We start from the raw sequence: 21,596 nt of genomic DNA, 5'->3' as shown, positions 1-21,596 counted from the left end.
TGTCCAGCAGGGGTCACTGTATCCCCACTGTGAAGGGGTCCGCCTGCGCATGCGCATGAGCGTGAGCGCTGTACAAACCTGGGAATGAGACGTGTCAATAACGCGGAACGACGTCCACGTGACTCCGCTCTAACGTGGAGATAAAACATCCAAACCTAAAACAGACGTGGGACTGTGCCCCCCCCCCCCCCCCCCCCCCCTATCCCCCCCCTCACGCAAGGATGTCCGGGAGAAGGAAACATTTGCCCTTGAGACCTTTTTTCTTCCAAACATAAAACTGTCTAATATTACAGCTCGAGTAACAAAAAAAAAAGAAAAAAAAACAGTTTCCAGAGGTCTGAATGTAGTTTTATGAAAGACACACATGCCACGTTTCAATCAATCAGTTCAGTCATCAATGCAGATTTTTTATAGGTTTGAATGTGAAAAGTTTTACATTATTAACTCCAGAGTAAATGCTGATACATGTTCACATTTCTTAGAATGGGGAAACAAAAAGACAATTTCAAAAAACTCAGCTAGATACTTAAATGGAAGATTTGACCTAAACCTCTAGTTTAATGGTAATTCTAATCACAAAAACAGCAACAGATGCGCGCCTTCGCTGCCCCGCTGCTGCATTCTTCCCGTTGGGAAGCCGGCCACCGGCCGTCAGAGGACACAGGAAGCAGTCACAGCAGTGCCCTTTCTGTGGCAGCACTTGATTGTATAGTCTAATTATAGAAGACCTTTATCTCTGCGCGATGTTGCTCTGTCCTGCAGGACGATTGTTCCACCAGAGCTGCTGGCACACAGACAAAATTAGGAGCAACGTGTCATCTATATGCCGCTAATACCACAATGATATATTGTTTACCGACTTAGAGCGTCAGGGACACCAGAAGGACGTCTGTAACGTCACACCACACAGTCCTGAGGACACATGAGTTAGTGGGGCCTTACATAAATAATTATTAGATTTCAACACTTTTTTACGCCGGGACCCGTGTCCTTTTTCAGAGTACCCACTTGTCAGTATATATTGTAAACAGTGTACTGTTTACAATAGAAACAGTACAGTGTTTATATTAAAAACGGTATTCTGACAAGTTGAGAGTCCGACCCCCGGCTCGTCTCCACCCCCGTCCTCTTTATGATTTGTGCCACTTCAGGAATCTGTTCTTCCGTTTTGCACCACCGGTTTATGACGCATGTCTCAAAGCTGGTCGGGGATGGGAAAGTTTCGGGGATCTTACTCTCATCCGGGTTTGCACCGGAGCGTAAAGTCTGAATGGCTCCCCGAATGACATCATTTCAGACCTCTGCAGCTTAAAGCCAAAGAAAGCAAGAGGTTTGGGTTACGTCGGAGGTCTTGATTTTATACTCAATTCTGACTCCCAAATATGGAGTAAGCTGTCATGTGAAGTTTATCCTTTTTAGAATAGGTTTTTATGGTTTGTTCACCCTTATTATCCATCATCAGTATGTTTTCTCAGCATTACCACCTGTCCGTGTTCTTGCACAATCAAATGGGGCCAGACTTTGGTAAACGTTGCCAGGGTGAAACAAGAATCTGCTCCGTTTTGCTATTTTTCACATTTAAGCGCCACCAGACGGTTGAAGTTAGTGGTGTGTTTATGCTCATGTCTTTTGGACCGTGAGTACTAAGTTACCAAAAAACCAGGGACAGCTGGATTCTGTTGATCCTCATGTGTCCTTAGGATCTGCTATTCCCAAACCAAATATAACATTTTATTACATAAACAGGCTGATAGGTGTCTACTGTAATCTGACTGCAGTGAGAGTGTGGTAAGATGAGAAGGGTCATAATTAAAACATAAGTAATGGTCGTAAAACTACGGTCTTTTGTTCCATGAACATAATACTGAGACTCGGAGCTGGTATTTAACCAAACATCAGCCGTTAAAACAACAATTCATCTGAAAAACTTAAAAAAAAACAAACTGCGGGCATCTGGTCTGCTTTCTGTGGAGTATTCTTACTTTCATATCCAGAGGTTCATTGTCTTACTGTTTTAAAATATCACTGCTGCATAAAATTGCAGAAGAAAGCAAGGCTCTTATACCAAAGAGCATATATGTGTTATTTTCCTTTCATGATGCTTATAAAAGTATACAAAATCTCAAAGTACTCTGAAAGAACTAAAAGCGTCTCATCACTTCCAACAGAATCAGTTTAAATGGCTTAAATTGTATTTTAAATACTGTTGTTTTTTTTTTTTAAACCTAAAGTGTTATTTCTAACATTGGCTCACACACTTCACTGTCTTCGCTTTGATCTTTCATCTCAAGGTTTTTGGTGTCAGATTTGGTGCCGTCTTGTAATTTTGCTGAATCTTGCGCTTTCACGTTAAAAACGTCCCACTTTTCCGGAATCAGGCCTCGGTTGAAGAGCAAAGCAGCCAGGTATGAGAAGGACAAGATGGACACCATGGCGGAGAGCATGCAGATGGTCCTGATGGGCGAGCGCTGCACGTACACGCCGTTTTCCAGCGTGCATCCTGGGAACTTGATGATGGCCGGGAGGCCGAGCAGCGGCTCCCCGCACAGCACCCGCAGCAGGATGCCCACCACGCAGCCAATCACGGCCCCGTAGCCGTTGGACACGCTGAAGAAGAGCACGCACACGAGCTGAGGTAGCATGAGGGTGTAGGTGAGGTCCGAGCGGAGCATCCAGATCATCAGGACGCTGTTGTCCATGAAGGTGAGGGACGTGCCGGCCAGACCCACCACCACCACGGAGCCCCGGATCACCCACTGGATCTCCGTGTCCGACGCCTGCCGTAAGGAAATACAGAAACGTCAGGATCAGACAGTGTTGGGGTTAGGAATGGGAGATATTTGACCGTTCACGATATACCGTCAAAAAAATAATTCCCCACGGTAAGAAAGGAAGGAAGGAAGGAAGGAAGGAAGGAAGGAAGGAAGGAAGGAAGGAAGGAAGGAAGGAAGGAAGGAAGGAAGGAAGGAAGGAAGCAAGCAAGCCAGAAAAGAGAGAAAGGAAGGAAGGAAGGAAGGAAGGAAGGAAGGAAGGAAGGAAGGAAGGAAGAAAAGAGAGAAAGGAAGGAAGGAAGGAAGTAAGGAAGGAAGGAAGGAAGGAAGGAAGGAAGGAAGGAAGGAAGGAAGGAAGGAAGGAAGGAAGGAAGCCAGAAAAGAGAGAAAGGAAGGAAGGAAGGAAGGAAGGAAGGAAGGAAGGAAGGAAGGAAGGAAGGAAGGAAGGAAGGAAGGAAGGAAAGAGAGAAAGGAAGGAAGGAAGGAAGGAAAGAAAGAAAGAAAGAAGGAAGGAAGGAAGGAAGGAAGGAAGGAAGGAAGGAAGGAAGCCAGAAAAGAGAGAAAGGAAGGAAGGAAGGAAGGGAGCCAGAAAAGAAAGAAAAGAAAGAAAGGAAGGAAGGAAGGAAGGAAGGAAGGAAGGAAGGAAGGAAGGAAGGAAGGAAGGAAGGAAGGAAGAAAAGAGAGAAAGGAAGGAAGCAGAAAAGAGAGAAAGGAAGGAAGGAAGGGAGCCAGAAAAGAAAGAAAAGAAAGGAAGGAAGGAAGGAAGGAAGGAAGGAAGGAAGGAAGGAAGGAAGGAAGGAAGGAAGGAAGGAAGGAAGGAAGGAAGGAAGGAAAGAGAGAAAGGAAGGAAGGAAGGGAGCCAGAAAAGAAAGAAAGGAAGGAAGGAAGGAAGGGAGCCAGAAAAGAAAGAAAGGAAGGAAGGAAGGGAGCCAGAAAAGAAAGGAAGGAAGGAAGGAAGGGAGCCAGAAAAGAGAGAAAGGAAGGAAGGAAGGGAGCCAGAAAAGAAAGAAAGGAAGAAATAAAATAGGATAAATTCCCGTTGATGACGTGTTTGTGTAACAAACATGGCGGATCTGAGAGCAAGGAGTCGTTACAGTTTTGCAGTACAGGTCTACTAATTTAATTGGTTTTTATTAATTAAATTTAATTGGTGTAGTTTAGTAGCACTTAGTATCTTTTAGAGCAGTGTTTTGGGGGCTCCAAAGACTGAATGTGGTGATAGATTTATAGTTACAAAGGTGGAGTTGAATTGGTATTTTTTATCGTCATTTTTATCGCTATTGGGATAAATGCCAGAATTTACCGTGATACATTTAGTCCATACCGCCCATCCCTAGTTGGGGTAGTTACTCAAAAAAAGTAATCCATTACATATTACTAGTTACTTTTAAAAAAGTAATCCCTTACACTACTTAGTTACTGGTTGCTGAAAGTAACTAGTTACATTACTAGTTACATTACTTTTGGATTACTCCGCAATATCACCTGAGCTGCACCATAACTCGATTGCCAATGAACAACATGTACAGGACTGTCTCAGAAAATTAGAATATTGTGATTTTCTGTAATGCAATTACAAAAACAAAAATGTCATACATTCTGGATTCATTACAAATCAACTGAAATATTGCAAGCCTTTTATTATTTTAATATAGCTGATTATGGTTTACAGCTTAAGAAAACTCAAATATCCTATCTAAAAAAATTAGAATATTCTGGGGATCTTAATCTTAAAATGTAAGCCATAATCAACAATATTAAAATAATAAAAGGCTTGCAATATTTCAGTTGATTTGTAATGAAACCAGAATGTATGACATTTTTGTTTTTTTTAATTGCGTAACAGAAAATAAAGAACTTTATCACAATATTCTAATTTTCTGAGACAGTCCTGTAGTTGGAACCTTATACTGCAGTGCCCAGATCATCACCAGAAGTCCTGTAAAATCCCGTAAGATCACGTAAAATCCTGTAAAATCCCGTCAAATCACGTTAAAGGCTGATTTATGGTTCTGCGTTACACCAATGCAGAACTTACGGCGTAGGGTACGCGGCGACGCGCACCGTACGGTGTGCGTCACCGCGTACCTTACGCCGTAGGCTCTGCGTCGATTTAACGCGGAACCATAAATCAGCCAGTCAGACAAGTATTGCGCAACGCGTGAAGACGCATGAAAGGCAAGTTTGATTTTCTTTTCTGTTCTCCCGTTCTACATGTAGCTGAAGTAACTAAAGTAACGTATTTTTTTTTGTCTTAGAGTAACTATAACAGGATTACCCGAAATTACAACTGTTACATTACTGCATTACTGGCGAATGTAATCTCATTACAGTAACGCGTTACTTTGTAACGCATTACACCCAACACTGGGATCAGACAACAGGGAAACAATTCTAGGGCTGAAATGATTCCTCGAATAATTCGAGTAATTCGATTACAAAAAATGATCGAGGAATTTTCTCTGCCTCGAAGAATTGTTTCATTTCACCAGCTCAAAGCATCGTATTAAGCCTGGACTACATTTAATGCGGCACAACGCTGCGCACGTAAAGGAAGAAGAAAGAGGCGGCGGTTTTAGTAACATCATGCTCAGGCAGTCTGCAATGGCCCAGACGGAGACACATGTAGCTCAATGCTTAACTTTTATTTTTAATGCACTCTATATTTTTCTGGTCCGTTCTCCTATATGTTCCCCCTCTAAAGCCTGATTTATGGTTCCGCCTTAAATCAATGCAGAGCCTACGGCGTAGGCTCTGCATTGATTTAACGCGGAACCATAAATCAGCCTTCACCCGGTACATACATAGGTTTCTCTAAACATCTGTTCCCGCTACAGTTTTAACTAAAAGAAAATGTGCTCCAATACAGCAGGTCTCATAATTTTATTTTGAACACTGCCAAAACTCTAACTTAAAACTTAACTAGAACTTAAAGTTTGCTTGACACAAATGAAAGTTCAATTGAAACACGTGGGAAAAACACCTAACCTTTTAAGTGATGTGTGTTATCGGGTGTAATGGCATTTTTAGGTTAGAAATAAGAACATTTCTTGGTAAGATCCTTAGTTTTTTGAGTGAAGGCAGTGAATCTGGTCAACTGGTGTAAGTTCAGGGTTTTTAAATGCACAGCCATGAACCTACTGGATTATATAATTTAGTCTTAGTAATGTCAATTAACATCTAACATCTTATGTATATTTATAATTGCTCTTTAACTAAACAAAAATATTTTTTATCCGATTAATCGATGGAATTTTCAGTAGAATACTGGATTACTAAACTATTGGATAGCTGCAGCCCTAAACGATTCCATCTCCCGACCTCCTCCTGACCCCCTGACCTCCCGACCTCCTGACCTGTGTCCGGAGGATGTTCTTGTAGATGTTTGAGGTGAAGATGGAGGCTGCCGACAGCAGCGCTGAGTCAGTCGATGACATCACAGCGGCGGCCACCGCCCCGATGCCGATGATGGAGATGTAGGTGGGGGTGAGGTGCTGCAGGACGATCGGCAGGACCAGGCCCGTCTCCCCGCGCTCAAAAGGAGACGGAGAACCGTAAGAGGTTTGGTTCCAGTCTGAGGAGCGCCATGACAGAGAAATATCAGTGAAGGCCGTTCCATATTTTATAAGGCACGCACAACAAGTCATGTGCCGCAATTAGAAATGTGTTCATAATGTTGACTTCTGTTACCGCGACACTGCCAGTTCAGATTCTCGCAGTCTCATAAATCTTGAGTTTATTTTAAATATCCAGCTCCCGCCAAAATATTTACAGCTGACTATCCCGTTTCATAAGTTGATTTGATGGCAACATCAAATTTTTTTTTTTTTTTAACCAGGCTATATGTATATATATCAGGTCTAAAGTTGAACATTTTGGGCCAATCCCAATACACTCCCTACTTTCTACCACTAGCCCTCCCTCACTACCACTTAGGGCTGTTCGATTTTGCCCAAAAATAAAATCTCGATTTTTTTTTTCTCAAAATCCGATTTTCGATTACGATTATTTTGTGAATTGACAAAAGGCAAAGAAATGATTTCAAATATGCTGTTTTTTTATTGAACATTGCCCCATTGGGCTTTAAGTGCAAACTTTGCTCTTATTAAACCAAAAATGAATGAATAAAGTGCAAAACTCTGTAAAATAAGTTGAAAAAAAGTTTAAAAAAATATAATAAAATATAAAGTTTTATCTCTGAAAAAAAAAAGTAAGTTATATTTCCAATTAAATAAAACAAGACATTTTCTAATTAAACTAAACTGGGTCTTTGCATGCTAAATAATAATGCAACCCATGAAGGAGGTGGAGGTGTGTAATGTCACTCATTACATTTGCTATTCACATTTGCAAGTTTTTTGCAAGGAACACGAGCCGGTCTACCCGGTGGCATGTTACAACGCCCCCTCCTACACTAAAGAGCCTCTCCAATGGGGCACTTGTCGCAGGTATTGAGAGGTATTTCCATCAATCATTAATATGGTATCAATCATTAATATGTGTGCAGACAAGGTTTAAAAAAAAAAAAAAAAAAAAAAAAAAAAAAAAAAAAAATTAAATTTTTTTTTTTTTTGAAAAATCGATTTTACGATTTTCACATTTTAACATCGTTCTAATTACATAATCGCGATTACGATTTAAAATCGATTAATCGAACAGCCCTACTACCACTACCCCTAAAAAAGAAGCCACAGATTTTAGGGCACTTGAAATCTTCCCAGGGGTCTGTCCCAATACTCCCCCTACTCCTACATTCAGCACCACCCCTAAAATCAGGAAGCTGAGAGCCAAAAGCTGTTTTAATTTCAGCTGTAGCGCTGTTAATATGCCACTTTATTAAGTTTTAATATTTTTTCAGGCGTAAAAGTACTGTATTTTCCGCACTATAAGGCGCACCTAAAAGCCTTCAATTTTTTCAAAAGCTGGCCATGCGCCTTATAATCTGGTGCGCCTTATATATGGATCACTATTGAGCCGCAAAAGGTCTCGCAACTACGGTAAGCAGCCGGCAGGCCCGGACTGGCCATAGGGAGAACCGGGAGTATTCTATACGTTTACTATACTATAGTAATAGTACTATACTATAGTACTATACTAGGGCTGTGCGATTAATCGATTTTAAATTTAAATCGGATTTATTAATCAAGACGATGTTAAAAAAAGGAAAATCGGAAAATGGATTTTCCTTTTTTGCAGCTGGCTGCATTACAGACAGAGCTCGTCTAGTCATCTTTGTTTGGTCAAGAAAATTGTAAATGTTGTCACTTTACTAAACTCAAGGAGGATTTACAGTATCTTTCAATTGCACTTCATTCCCAATAGGGAAATTTGTTTGCTATTTTTCTTTAAAAATAAAGATAAAATATTTGAAACAATTTATTCCATTGTCTTTTGTAGTTTTACCAAAAAAATCGAAATCGAAAATCGGGTTTTCAGAGAAAAAAAATCAGGATTTTATTTTTGTCCAAAATCGCCCAGCCCTATATACTATAGTACTATACTATAGTATTCTACTATAGAAGTATTCTATACTACACGTATCATACGTTCTGCATCCATTAGACTCCAATGGATGCAGAACGTAACCCCAGCCTCTACTGTAGCGCCTTATAATGCGGTGCGCCTTATAGTGCGGAAAATACGGTAACCGTTAAGATCCCCAACCTGGGATCAGTTTATCCAAAAAACGCCTGTTAAGAAATTTGATCTGATGTTTTCGGCGATGATGAGAGCACTAGTTCCCCTGGCCCTAGTTCACCTAGGGTGCCACTACACTCGTTTTCTCCACTCCCCCTAGGTGAAAAGAGGAATTGGGACACCACTACCCTCACGGGAACGTGCAAAATGTAGGGGTAGGACTGAAAAGTAGGGGTAGGGGGAGTATTGGGACAGGGCCTTTAACAGGGAGGCCAATGGAGACGGACTCGCCCTTGCAGCCGGCCTCTAGTGGGCAGTCGAGGAACTGCAACACATCTTTGTTCCACATGAGACTCAACCCGGAAGTTAGATGGTTGGAGCTCGGACACTTACATTGCGTGACGTGTGAAAGCAGATTTGGACTCTGCATTTACAAATAGTTTCACCATTCTTTCACTACAGCCATCTATCGTCTGAGATTCAGGCCTGCCATCCTAAAATAGCACGCACTGGGGCAGCGATGACTGGTGTCGGGTTTTGTAGGAAAAACTCGTTAAAACTCGTCCAAGGTGCTATTTGTAATTGTGCAGCTATTTTGTTTGTTTTACATGGTGGGTCTTAGACACTTAGACACTCCTGTATAGGGCTGGGGATCGATTCAAATGTCAAGGATCGATTCAATTCCGATTCTTAAGATTCAGAATCGATTATCATGCTTTGATTCGATTCCGATATTGATTTGGGTTAGTGTTATTAAAATAGTTTTTTGAGCTGTTGCATGAATTATATGGCTGTAGTAGTTATGCAACATATTAATACTAGTATTATATTGAGATTCAACAGCAAGTATTGGCAACTAATGATGCTGTAAGGACCAATCAGCTCCCAGAATGCTGATAGAACTGCTTTAGGAAACATTGTGGGTCAGAATTATCAAACAGATCCAGGGCAGCAAACAGAGACGGATGAAATCGGTTTTATTTTTTCCCAGATTCCGTTTGAATTTTTTCCATTTTTGGTCTATTTCGGTTTTTAATTTTTGAGAATTTGGTTTTTAGCATTTTATGCAAATGTAACCCCATGACAGTATATAAAGTAATTCAATATAGACAATGTATGCAGTTATAACTGAAAACTTTAATGTTTTCATACCTTTAAACATATTTAAAGGCAAAAACATGGCACTAATTATTCTCATGTCAACAAAACATTCCTTTCAACACAGGCCTACTCCTGTATTAGTTAGAACGTGAACCTTTGCAATTGTTTTTTTGTGTTCTCTTCTAGTGGAGCAGGAGAAATCCAGACTTGTCTTGCTGAAAAATGCACGGTTGTCCGTGGAGAAGATGTGGGCTTGAAGGCAGCATGTGTTGCTCTAAATCTCGGCCCACTTTTCCCAGTTGCTTTTGCCATCGCAGAAGTGGAAAACGAGCTTTGCCAAGGGCACTGATACGACCCCATTCCATCATGGAGCCTGGTTCGTGGACTTTCTGCAGATAAATGTCTCGACGGCCCTTTTCATCTTCCGTCCAGAGCACATGGCGCCCATTCTTTTTTTCTAACCGCAATACCACGATGACGATGGTCTATCCTTAATGCCTCCAAGCCCAGAGATGCTAACGCCACCGCTGGACAGATTCAGTGTAAACTATCTGCACCGTGAAGTTTTAGGTGGTATTTGTGAGTGTCGCTGGGTATTGTAGACAGGGCTGGGCAATATATCGATATTTTAATATATATCGATATATTTTCAAACGAGATATGGCACGAGACAATATCGTTTATATCGATATAGCTTATTTTGCGACAAATTGACTGTACATCAACGCTGACCCCTCTCGCTGGCAGAAAAGTACCTTTGTGTGCTGAAACCTAACAGTGTTGACAGATTAGTTTTCCTGGCACAAAATCTGTAAAATGTACAGTAGTTGGCTTGTTGTAGTTATTTGAGATTTGCACAAAGAGATGCACTGTTTACATGTTTTATTTGAGATTTTGACCAAATGTTTTGTTATTTGCACAACCGTCAACCTCAGTGGAAAAGTCTGCCTGTTACTGTCTACGTTGTGTTAATTGCTGTGTGTATTTTAAATTAATTGCTGTGTGTATTTTTGTTATGCAGGAAAGGGATAATATTTGTTTTATTAAGAAGCATTTTTATTCTATATATGCAGGCAGTAGGGATGGGCGGTATGGACTACAAAATGTATCACGATAATTTCTGGCATTTATCCCGATAACGATAAAAAGAAAATACCAATACAAAAACGTCATCAACGGGAATTCATTCTTTCTTTCTTTCTTTCTTTCTTTCTTTCTTTCTTTCTTTCTTTCTTGCTCATTTCTTTCTTTCTTTCTTTCTTTCTTTCTGGCTCATATCTTTCTTTCTGGCTCATATCTTTCTTTCTTTCTTTCTTTCTTTCTTTCTTTCTTTCTTTCTTTCTTTCTTTCTTTCTTTCTTTCTTTCTTTCTTCACGTACGTTGTGCGTCGAGTTAACGCAGAACCATAAATCCGACTTTACACAAAAACATCATCAACGGGAATTTATCGTTTTTACCGTGAGATACAAATTCTTACCGTGGGGAATTTTTTTGACGGTTTATCATGAACGGTAAAATATCACCCATTCCTAGCAGGCAGTTTATTTTTGTTTAATTTGTTTTATACATTTTGATATTGTGCAGACCTCTGTTAATAAAGGAACCTGTGTGACATTTGGCACGAGGCTTTGTATTAAAACTGACTGTTTTTTTTAAGGGTTTGCCTCAGAAAAGAATGAAGCTAACAGAGATGCTATGCTATAATGCTTTGGGGGAAACCCCAATTATGGCACAGAAAAAATATCGATATATATCGAGTATCGCCATTCAGCTAGAAAATATCGAGATATGACTTTTGGTCCATATCGCCCAGCCCTAATTGTAGAGTTTCATAAATGTTTTTTTGCAAGTCTTGTTAGATAAACGATTAAGGAATGATGGTTCTTGATGCGGTGCCATCCCAGGGATCAGCGATCACATTAAAGTAAGACTCGGCTTAACATCAATTTAATATTATTGACGGGGGAGGAAAAAAATAATCTATTTTTTGCATTTGCTGATTCATCATGGCAGTCAGTGAACTTCACATTTTGGCCACTATAAAGTGATTATAACCAAATGTAAAAGGCTTCATCCTACTCGTTGATGCGGCCGCTGCTCCGAGGAGTATGGGAGGAATTCCTAACGTGGGAACGATGAACGCAGCAGCGAAGCAGGTTATCTTGGCTGTAGCGGAGGACGAGGCGGACAGGGTCCTCTGGTGGAAATTCTGGAGACCCAAGTTCCCCAAACCCTTGGAACGGAACGGAAAAAAAAGACAAAGCAGGGAACAAAATGTTACTAGAGAAGGCCCGTTGGGGCGTACTGAGTCACAGCAAGATGTCATTTTTGGCAAAGCAAGTATTTTGAGCACAAACAGGAACACCTCAAATATCCTCAAGTCGTCCAACTCTAGAGGAGATCTTAGACGTGCTGAGACGTGTGCTCTTCAGGTTTCTCCCACCGAAGCTTATCGGGTTTCATTTTTATCCGCCTTCACAGCGTGCAATGATATAAGCCAGTTATGCAAAACTTAGTTATGCCCTAAATCTGCTTCAGTCATTCTCATGCTTTTAGTCAGAGGATGGAGGATGCTCTCTCGTAACAAATTTCAATAAAAATTATATTTAGATCTAGCTTACCAGAAGCAGAAAGTTATCAATCCACTTCCAGGCTCTGCCGGCCTCCAGAGAGCCGACCCAGGGAGACTGGTAGGTGTTGTTGTAGGCCGTCACAGAGATGTCCAAGACAGCTGGGTTTATCATGGAAAAGGGAACACACAGCCACTACAAAACAGGAGAAATGAACCATAATGTCAACTTGTGCCATGTCATCTCCAGGAACACACATAAAAGAAGGCCAAGTGCATTAATAAGCTTGTTTTTTCACTACTTTCAGTGCACAGAAAAAGATTTCTTTTTTTTTTTTTTTTACATTCAAAAGGGATAAAGCAGTCCAAAGGGAGTTATTACATTCCTGATTTCTAATCCTAGCCAGACAGCTTGGGTGCTTAAACCTAAAAACCAAAACAGAAGGAAAGGAAAGCTACAGTAAACTTTGAGCTCCTGTCTCAGCTCGAGTGTGTGTGGATGTTTTGGTTCCACGAGTTTCTTTTTTGTTCGCTCTAGTACAGCAGCTGCTTGAAACTATTTCTCAAGGTTGTTGGGTGGCGGATGGCCTTCACTCAAATCCCTGGTCCCTGCACAGCTGAACTGCACCGTTTGACCTGGATATTCTACTTAGCCAGGTGTTTAGGCTGAGCAGCGGGGATAAAACTAAACTTATCACTGCTTGCAGCAAGGAAAATGATAAAATATTCCAGTCTTATCTCATTTAGGACACACAAAGTTACAAATAGTGCATTGTTATTAGTATCTTGGGAGGTTTACTGCTGCTCTCTTTTTCTGTAGATGGGATTAGGGCTGGGGATCGATTCAAATGTCAAGAATCGATTAGATTCCGATTCTTAAGATTCAGAATCGATTATCACGATTTGATTCGATCCAATTCGATCCGATATTTATTTGGGTTAGTGTTAATAAAACTGTTTTTTCAGCTGTTGCATGAATTATATGACTGTAGTTATGCAACATATTAATACTAGTATTATATTGAGATTCAACAGCAAGTATTGCAGCTAATGATGCTGTAAGGACCAATCAGCTCCCAGAATGCTGATAGAACTGCTTTCAGAAACATCGTGGGTCAGAATTATCAGATCCAGGGAGGAAACAGAGGACGAAAGAAATCTCTTTTATTTTTTCCCCATTTATGAGAATTTGGTTTTTAACATTTATGCAAATGTAACCCCAAGACAGTATATAAAGCAAAGAAATATAGACAATTTATGCAATTATAACTGAAAACTTTAATGTTTTCATACTTTTAAACATATTTAAAGGCAAAAACATGGCACCAGTTATTCTCGTGTCCAACAAAATATTCCTTTTTTGGGCATAAACAAAAAAGTAACAAAAGTTGTAATGATGAAGAAAAAAAAAAAAAAAAAAAAAAATTTTTTTTTAATCGATCTTTAGACATATGAATCGATTTTTAAGGAATTAATATGAGAATCGATTTAAAATCGGAGAATCTATCTTTTCAACACAGGCCTAGATGGGATTATTGGATCTTCCCTGGAAAACCTAACCTCTATAGTCTATACTGTGGCAGATCCTTTCACTGCACGTTTTTAACGCCTGCCGTCAGCAGGCTGCAGGTTCTGGTTCACATGCACTACAGGACCAGTCCCACGGAAAGAGGAAGGGGCTGTTTTATGGACCAGTTTCTATTACGAAACACAGCAGAAATGTGTCATACTCTCACAGAGGTCTTTTGAGGACAGGAAGGACCTCTATAAAGCAGCATCACCCTTCAGGGAAGACACACACTGGCTGCATTGTGAGCGTAAAGAGCTATGTGTTGAATATGCTCTTTTCCTGGCGCAGAAATAGAGCGTCTTCAAGTGGCGCAAGTCACTGAAGACTTTAGATTCTAGGCTCTTAGATTGGAGAGTTTCTTTTCATGACTACAAGTATTGTTTTAGTTGTAGATCTTCAAAGGTTCTGCTGTGCGACCCGACAGCAGAAGGGGATGCTAATAGTGGAGGACCAAAATCTTAAGGTGATGCTCGGTGGGGAATGGAGGATATTTCTTCGTGGCCTCGGAAGGGAAGCCAGAAAGTAAATTAGAAAGCAGGAAGTGCGAAAAGCCCACCAGGCTGATGAAAATGAGGATGAGCTGGATGATGTCTGTGTAGGCCACAGAGTAGAGGCCGCCCAGCAGCGTGTAGGTGATGGCCACGGCAGCAGAGATCCAGATGCTCACGGTGTACGACAGATCCAGAATCACGCTCATGGTCACACCTGTCAAACACACACACAGACAGCAGGGTTTTAACCAGGGCTGGGGATCCATTCAAATGTCAAGAATCGATTTGATACCGATTTTTAATATTCAGAATCGATTATCATGATTCGATTCGATTCAATTCGATATTGATTTGGCTTAGTGTTATTTAAAATATTTTTTGAGCTGTTGTCTGAATTATATGACTGTAAAATAACTAGTGAAATAATAATTTCACAATAATTATTGTGAAATAACTAAGGAATAAATAACTCAAACAGGCCTTTCAATATCCATTTAAAGTGCAAAAAAGAAAGAAATTGCAACAGTTCATGCAGTGAACAAATCATTTTAGCTCATTTAATTTATTCTGTCACCACGCACACATATTGCCATGAAGCACCTGGCATTTTTCAGAAGTGTCATGACAAACTGTGTGTCCGACTACTGGGATTAAAGTTCACCTGGCAAAAATTATGAAAAAATTTTTTTTTTTTAAATCGATCTTTAGACAGAAGAATCGATTTTTAGATATTAATATGAGAATCCATTTAGAATCGGAAAATCGATTTTTTAGTTTTAACGTACAAACCTCACTGTCTTGTAAAGCCTTACTGTGTATCTACCAACACTATAAAGACTCAACCAACTTGGTCATTCAAAGTAATGGCTTTTAAGAAAACCATTTCCATGTTTTGCCAACATGAAACGTGCAGTTCCTTGAATGACCACTAGAGGCCGCCCCCAAAAGTGAGTCCCATCTCCATTGACCTCTCCGTTAAAACGTCTAAATTTAACCACAACAGCAAAAGTTCCACCAGGACCGTCGGAATGAGCTCCTGCCAGTGCGACTGTGCTTCACTCCTCAGAGGAACAATAGGGTTTGTCCACTTCTGCACTGCGTTTACAGTATGTTGTGACTCATCACCTGATGATGTCAACAAAGGAGACTTCCCATGCAGTAACAGGATACGATTGTGGACTTTAAATCTGGTAATCACACAGGCTGATTAACCAACAGGAAACTGTACTGCTGTGTGCAGCTGTTTTTACACACGTTTGAAACTGGAAAGGAAGTTCCACTACATAGTAGTAGTGGATTTCCCATCATGACAGTGTCACCTTAACCGGTCACCCATATACCTTTTTTATACACACACAGAGGCTTTGAAATTTGATGCACATGTTGTGGAGGGTCATGCATGTGTCCACGTTTGTGACATGCGTTCTGAACTTCTTGATGAGGGGAAACAATCTGCTACCGAGTCGGAAGTCCAAGGTTATGTTCACACTACAGGTCTCAAATCTGTTTTTCTGTTTAACCGGAATACTATTTTTATTTAATTTTTTTTGTGATTGATCACATTATCATTTTAATGCGACTTCCATCAGAGTAAAGGCTGAATTCTGGTTCTGCGTTAAACCTACGCCGTAGCGTGACGTGCACCTAGGGCTGGGCGAATTTTGGACAAAAATAAAATCCCGATTTTTTTCTCTGAAAACCAGATTTTCGATTTCGATTTCGATTTTTTTGGTAAAACTACAAAAGACAATGGAATAAATTGTATCAAATATTTTATCTTTATTTTTAAAGAAAAATAGCAAAACATTCCCTTATTGGGAATGAAGTGCAATTGAAAGATACTGTAAATCCTCCTTGAGTTTAGTAAAGTGACGACATTTACAATTTTCTTGACCAAACAAAGATGACTAGATGAGCTCTGTCTGTAATGCAGACAGCTCTCTTCTTCTTTTCCAGCTATATGAAAAAGAGAGAGGAAAATCGATTTTCCGATTTTCCTTTTTTTAACATCATCTTGATTAATAAATCCGATTTAGATTTAAAATTGATTAATCGCACAGCCCTACGTGCACCTCCCAAAAAATGTAACTACGCATCGAGGCGACGCAGACCCAACGCAGACGGAGAGGACTGTGATTGGTTCGCTTGGTAGCAACGCATTTCCGGTTCCGGTTCGTGAAGCAGTCGTGAACTTTCAGCGCTCTTTTCTTCGTGTGTGTGATTCTTTTTTTTGGGGGGGTGTTGTTTTGGTTTTTTGCACAATAGTTGTCCTTATCTCTTTGATTCACTGTGACCGGAAAAACCAGAAGCTAAACAAAATTTTCAACTAGCGCTCTGGGGGGGTATTGCACCGCGGAGAAATGGAGTGAAGGAGAAGTCTGAAGGATTTACGACGGCGTCACAACAACGGCGTAGGCTCTGCGTTGGTTTAACGCGGAACCTTAATTCAGGCTTTAAGTGTGACCGGTACGGGGCCCTGAAGTGACGCGCACGTAGTTTGTGACGTTTACAGAAGTAAATATCGACGCTTCACACGTTTGTCTACCAATTTGGAATTTCTTGCACAGTCGGAACCAACAAAATGATGCCCAACTGATGAAGGAAAGAAAGAGATTGAGACAAAGGAGAGCACAAAGGAGAGCACAAATGTGAGCGATGGTCTTTGGCGCAGCAGCGGCTGCTGCCTCTGTACAGGTACGGGTGCAGGCGGAGGCGGAACTAGCCGTGGCGGGATCACGATGTGAGGAGCTTCACCGACACAGAGTTCGTCCATAATTTCAGGATGTTGAGGAAGACTTTTTACTATATCTGTCAGCGTCTCTCCTCTAGACTTTCAAGGCAAAACACTCATCTCCTGTGACGTCAAAGTTTGGTGAAATGCGGCATGACGGTTCTGACTGCGCTGTGTCCCTTCGACACAGATCGGATATGTATCCGATTTAGCACCGCAGATGAAAGGGGACTGGGTCGGATTTGAAAAAAGATCGGATTTGCATCGTTCGGACTGTCATTAAAGAATCTGATACGAGTCACATACGGGCATAAAATGGTAAGTGCGCTGCAGTGTGAACGTAGCCGAAGACGACACAAAAACCAGTCTCTAAAGTGACACGATTAATCCGCGATGGCTGATGTGCTGCCACTACAGAGGAGTTCCTGTTGTGATAACGGTTCCCATAATATTCTCTGAGCTATGTATCTAACATGGCATCAGAACTTTTCATATCCTTGCATGTCGCTCGGTTGACCTTTCAAAAGATTAAACTGTAATTCTTACATACAGCAGCTTTAGGCCTTTTTTATTTATCATTGTATATGTTGTCATTGTTCATGTCATGATGTGTGACCATATTTAGGCTTCATTTAGCATTTTATTGCTGGTGTAACACAATAAAGAAAGCACAATAAAGAAAAATGCATCAAAACACAACTGCAAATCCAAAAGATGGAGGATGACCTTAACTTTATCACATTTTCACACAGTAGCAGCAATTCTGTATTTGCTTCACAGGGTCACACTTATTTACTCAACTGACTTGCTGTTGTAGGCTAATAAAAATAACATGTGTTTTATGACCTTGAAGTACAGTAAACAAGTTACTCAAGCTATAACTCACATGTGGCCATGGCAATTGTAAAGCAGATTTACCTCTATGACATTTTTAAACAAATACATTTTCTGTACAATCAGTGATAGTTGAGAATAAAATGCAGGGGCTTGTTTCCCACTATCGATTGTCTCACACTGATAAATGAAGGGATTTGCACTCTTCTCTCCCTGGCGGAGCTATTTCCGACCAGCTCTACAATATAGAAATAGCTGTTCAGCAAAGAGCTGCGATCAACAGCTGCCGGGATCAACAGGCCCCAAAGCATCCGCGCACTCGGGGTGTTGCATATAGAAACATTCTTACCTAATCCGATGAGCGTTCCCGTCACCCACATAATCTCTGATATGAGCGAAGCCATAGACAGAGCTGCTGCGGGGACTTTCCCATATTTGATCTGGAAGGGGTCCATCATGGTCACATATTTGTTGTCTCTCATCGGCTCGGCGAAGAAGAGTCCACCTCCACGACAGAACACAAGGTTTTAGAAAACATCTGCAAGACTGCAATCTGTCATTTTTTACCATTAAACTCCCTCTGCTCTCCTTTTTAGCTGCCTCACACTGAAATGAAATGGAGAATTAGCAGAGAGCTGCACATCCACCTTAAAGTCCTCCTTAAGAGGCTTTATGGGTCACCAACCAGCTCCGTCCTCATCTGGAGGTTTCTGGGCCTTACTTTCTGAGCTCTCCCCATAGAGGCTTTTTTTTTTCTTTTTTTAGTCAATTTCTCATGATGGTAATTATGATTCTAGCAGTTCTGTAACAAATGTCTTGCCCCTCATTCTCGGGCCTATTCGCAATTAACATCATCAACATCACGGAGGAAGGCTGTGGCCGAAACGCGTGGGCTGTAACCCACTTTTTTTTAATTTTCTTCATGAAATAGCTATTTCAAATAAAGGCTTTTTATATTTGAAGAAGAGTGCCTTGGATTTTTCTTCTTTTTTAACATCATTTAACACTTTTAAAAGCTGTGTTTCTCATACGATCATCAGAGGATGTTTATCGGTGGGTAGTTTTATTTACCCTAATAATAAACCAGTGTATTTGATTACCAGATAAAGATACTCAATTATCAGTTCTCAAAGAGATTTAAGAATGATTTAATACCCTTTTCATCATCCTCTTCTTAATGAAACATAATGACTTTTGCATCCTCGTGGGGAACTTTATTGTCTATAATACTCATGTTCAACAGTGGAAATGTACCCGAGGGTAACCAGCTCAACCTGTTCCTGCAGTACTTTTGAAGGAAAAATCTCACCAATCACGAAGCACAGTGTGGCGGCGACGGGCATCACCGCCCAGATCAGACCCATGGAGGGATTGTACACGGCCTCAGCTGTGCCCACGATGAATCCTCCTCCAACCCACGTGGCTGCATGACATAAATATACACACTGAGTCAGCACAGGCGGCGACGAGCAGAAGGCTGGCCGCTAGTCTTCCACCTGCTGCAACCGGATAGCAAGAAACGGCTCCTTCTGCTGTAAAATTCATGAGAAATTACACTTTAATAGGAAAAACGGTTGATCTGATGGGCAGTAGCTCTAGAGCACCCCTAGTCCTGGAGTCGTTTTGTCATGTGAGCTGAGACAGGTGATTTGGACAGAGAGACGCCATCATTGAATATCAACTAAAATGTTCCAAAGGTAAAAACACTTTTAAAAAATGTTAAATTTGAATACAATTTCATGCGAGAGCTTCACAAATCCCTTCAAGTTGGGAAATTGGTAACTGCTTCAAATAAAATGAGCTTCGGTAACTAACCCTTATTAAAGAAAACAGATTCTGCCGGTTATTCTTACAAGCTGGCACCATTTCCTGAGGTCTTAGTGAAATATCTGTAACATCTGCATCTGTCTGTAACCGTCACTTCATCTCTGACAACAGCTCTCTTTTCAATTGGGTCTTCACTGCTCAGTTCAAAGCAGCTGGTTTTATGAGTGGTCCCTCCACTTCACCTTCCTCTGCAGCAGGATGTATCTCTTTGAAAATAATGATCACAACTGTCCATCACACACGTCTGACATACAGCAAAGGCACCACAATGTGAAATTTGGTGAAAATAAACCTTGGAGAGCTCTTTTTTTTTAAATTTTCAAATAGGAATATGTTGCATCAGAGTTTTTTGCTTGAAATATCTTAATTTTCAAATAGGAATATGTTGCATCAGACTTTTTGGTTTGAAATATCACTCCAGACAAGCAACAAATTCTCTAAATCCTTCTTTTAGAGCCCACCTATCGTTCATGAATCATATTTTGTTAAATAGCTGATGATTAGCTGGTGGCAAGTTGAGGGTCTGTTGAATGTAAAATGAGCAAGGTAGAAATCAGGCATTCATGATTTATTATTGCCTGATGATGACAGAATAATTGACATATAATTTGAAACCAGTCATTCCTACTCATCAATTACGTTGCTCCACTGCCAACTTTACTACCGTGTTATTTCTGGGGTGCTCATAAAATAGCTGGAATTTAAGTAAGTAAAAAAAACAAAAACATATATATATATATATATATATATATATATATATATATATATATATATACACACACACACACACACACACACACACATTTATACATATATATATACACATACATACATACATATATATATATATATATATATATCTTTATTAAAAAAAAAAAAAAATATATATATATATATATATACTTACATGTATTAATATGTATATACATATATTATATATATATAATTATGTATGTATATATATACATACATATATATATATATACACACACATATATATATATATATACTGTATATATATATATATACATACATACATACATACATACACACACATATTATATAGGCCTATATGTATGTATGTATGTATGTATGTGTGTATATATATATATATATATATATATATATATATATATATATGTATGTATGTATGTATGTACGTACGTATATATATATTTATATGCATGTATATATATATACATTATATACATTTTATATATATATATATATATACATTATATATATATATATATATATATATATATACACATTATATATATATATATATATATATATATATATATATATATATATATATATATATATATACATATACATTTTCATATGAATAAAAATGGCAGATTCACGGTTTTAACAAATAGTGACTAATCCCTGCGTGCGTTTTAAGTAGAAGAACAGCTAATTATCTCCTATATCCGTGCTCCGACCACCACTCTGAGGGAACAGCGGCCGGTGATTCCTCTCTTTCATATTAAAGCCCTGCGGGGCCGGTTATCGACAGCCAGCCGGCTCTAACAATAGACGCGGCTCGAGGCCATTTCCGTGATTGCTGCACGCTGCTGCGCTGCTGCGCTCCCTCTCTCACTCACGCGGCCGCCGGCGGGCCGACCTGCCGACCCGCCGGCCCGCCACCCGGCCAGACACTCGCCTGTCATGGTGAAGATGCCGACCACCAGGTTGATGCCGCGGTTCCCCAGCAGAGCCATCTCCGTCTTGTCTCCCTGGATCTTCTTCGCCTCCCGCTTGGACTTGACGGACGCCCAGATGCCGATGCCGAGGACGAGCAGGTAGAAGAACATCATGACGGCCACCCCGGGGACGTTGAGCGCCATGGCTCTGTTATTATCAGTGCTGCTGCTGGAGCTGGAGGAGCCGCTGCTGCTGCTGCTGCTGCTGTTGCTGCGGAGGAGGAGGAGGAGGAGGAGGAGGAGGAGCGGCGCATCCCTCTCTGCCGCGGCTGCTCCCAGCGCGGATCCCCAACCCGCTGCTGAAAGGAAACAAATGCCCCCGCAAACTCAGCGGACGATCCCGGTACTGCACAGAG

At 40.5% G+C, this 21,596-nt stretch overlaps 1 protein-coding gene across 1 annotated transcript; it reads right to left on the bottom strand.

The window, feature by feature from the left end:
• Positions 1-326: 326 nt before the first annotated feature.
• Positions 327-21,596, bottom strand: LOC133464142 (high-affinity choline transporter 1-like). Its single transcript, XM_061746172.1, has 8 exons — positions 21,201-21,596; positions 19,014-19,127; positions 18,054-18,209; positions 14,205-14,353; positions 12,131-12,274; positions 11,589-11,742; positions 6,128-6,345; positions 327-2,777 (listed from the first exon to the last, which is right to left on the bottom strand). Exons 1-8 carry the CDS (start codon positions 21,382-21,384, stop codon positions 2,226-2,228), a joined length of 1,671 nt encoding a protein of 556 aa, XP_061602156.1. The 5' UTR covers positions 21,385-21,596; the 3' UTR covers positions 327-2,225.

Source organism: Cololabis saira, chromosome 17 (assembly GCF_033807715.1).
Source record: "Cololabis saira isolate AMF1-May2022 chromosome 17, fColSai1.1, whole genome shotgun sequence".
Taxonomy (NCBI): domain Eukaryota; kingdom Metazoa; phylum Chordata; class Actinopteri; order Beloniformes; family Belonidae; genus Cololabis; species Cololabis saira.
Note: the sequence above shows the minus strand (reverse complement) of the source record. Positions and strands in the feature narration are given on the sequence as shown.

Coding starts and splice junctions, on each gene's coding strand:
- LOC133464142 (XM_061746172.1), bottom strand. CDS start 21,384: ATGGCGCTCAACGTCCCCGGGGTGGCCGTCATGATGTTCTTCTACCTG. Junction 18,210..19,013: donor CACACTGTGCTTCGTGATTG/GTGAGATTTTTC, acceptor TCTGTCGTGGAG/GTGGACTCTTCTTCGCCGAG. Junction 6,346..11,588: donor AGCAGCGGCCGCATCAACGA/GTAGGATGAAGC, acceptor GGCGCTCCTCAG/ACTGGAACCAAACCTCTTAC.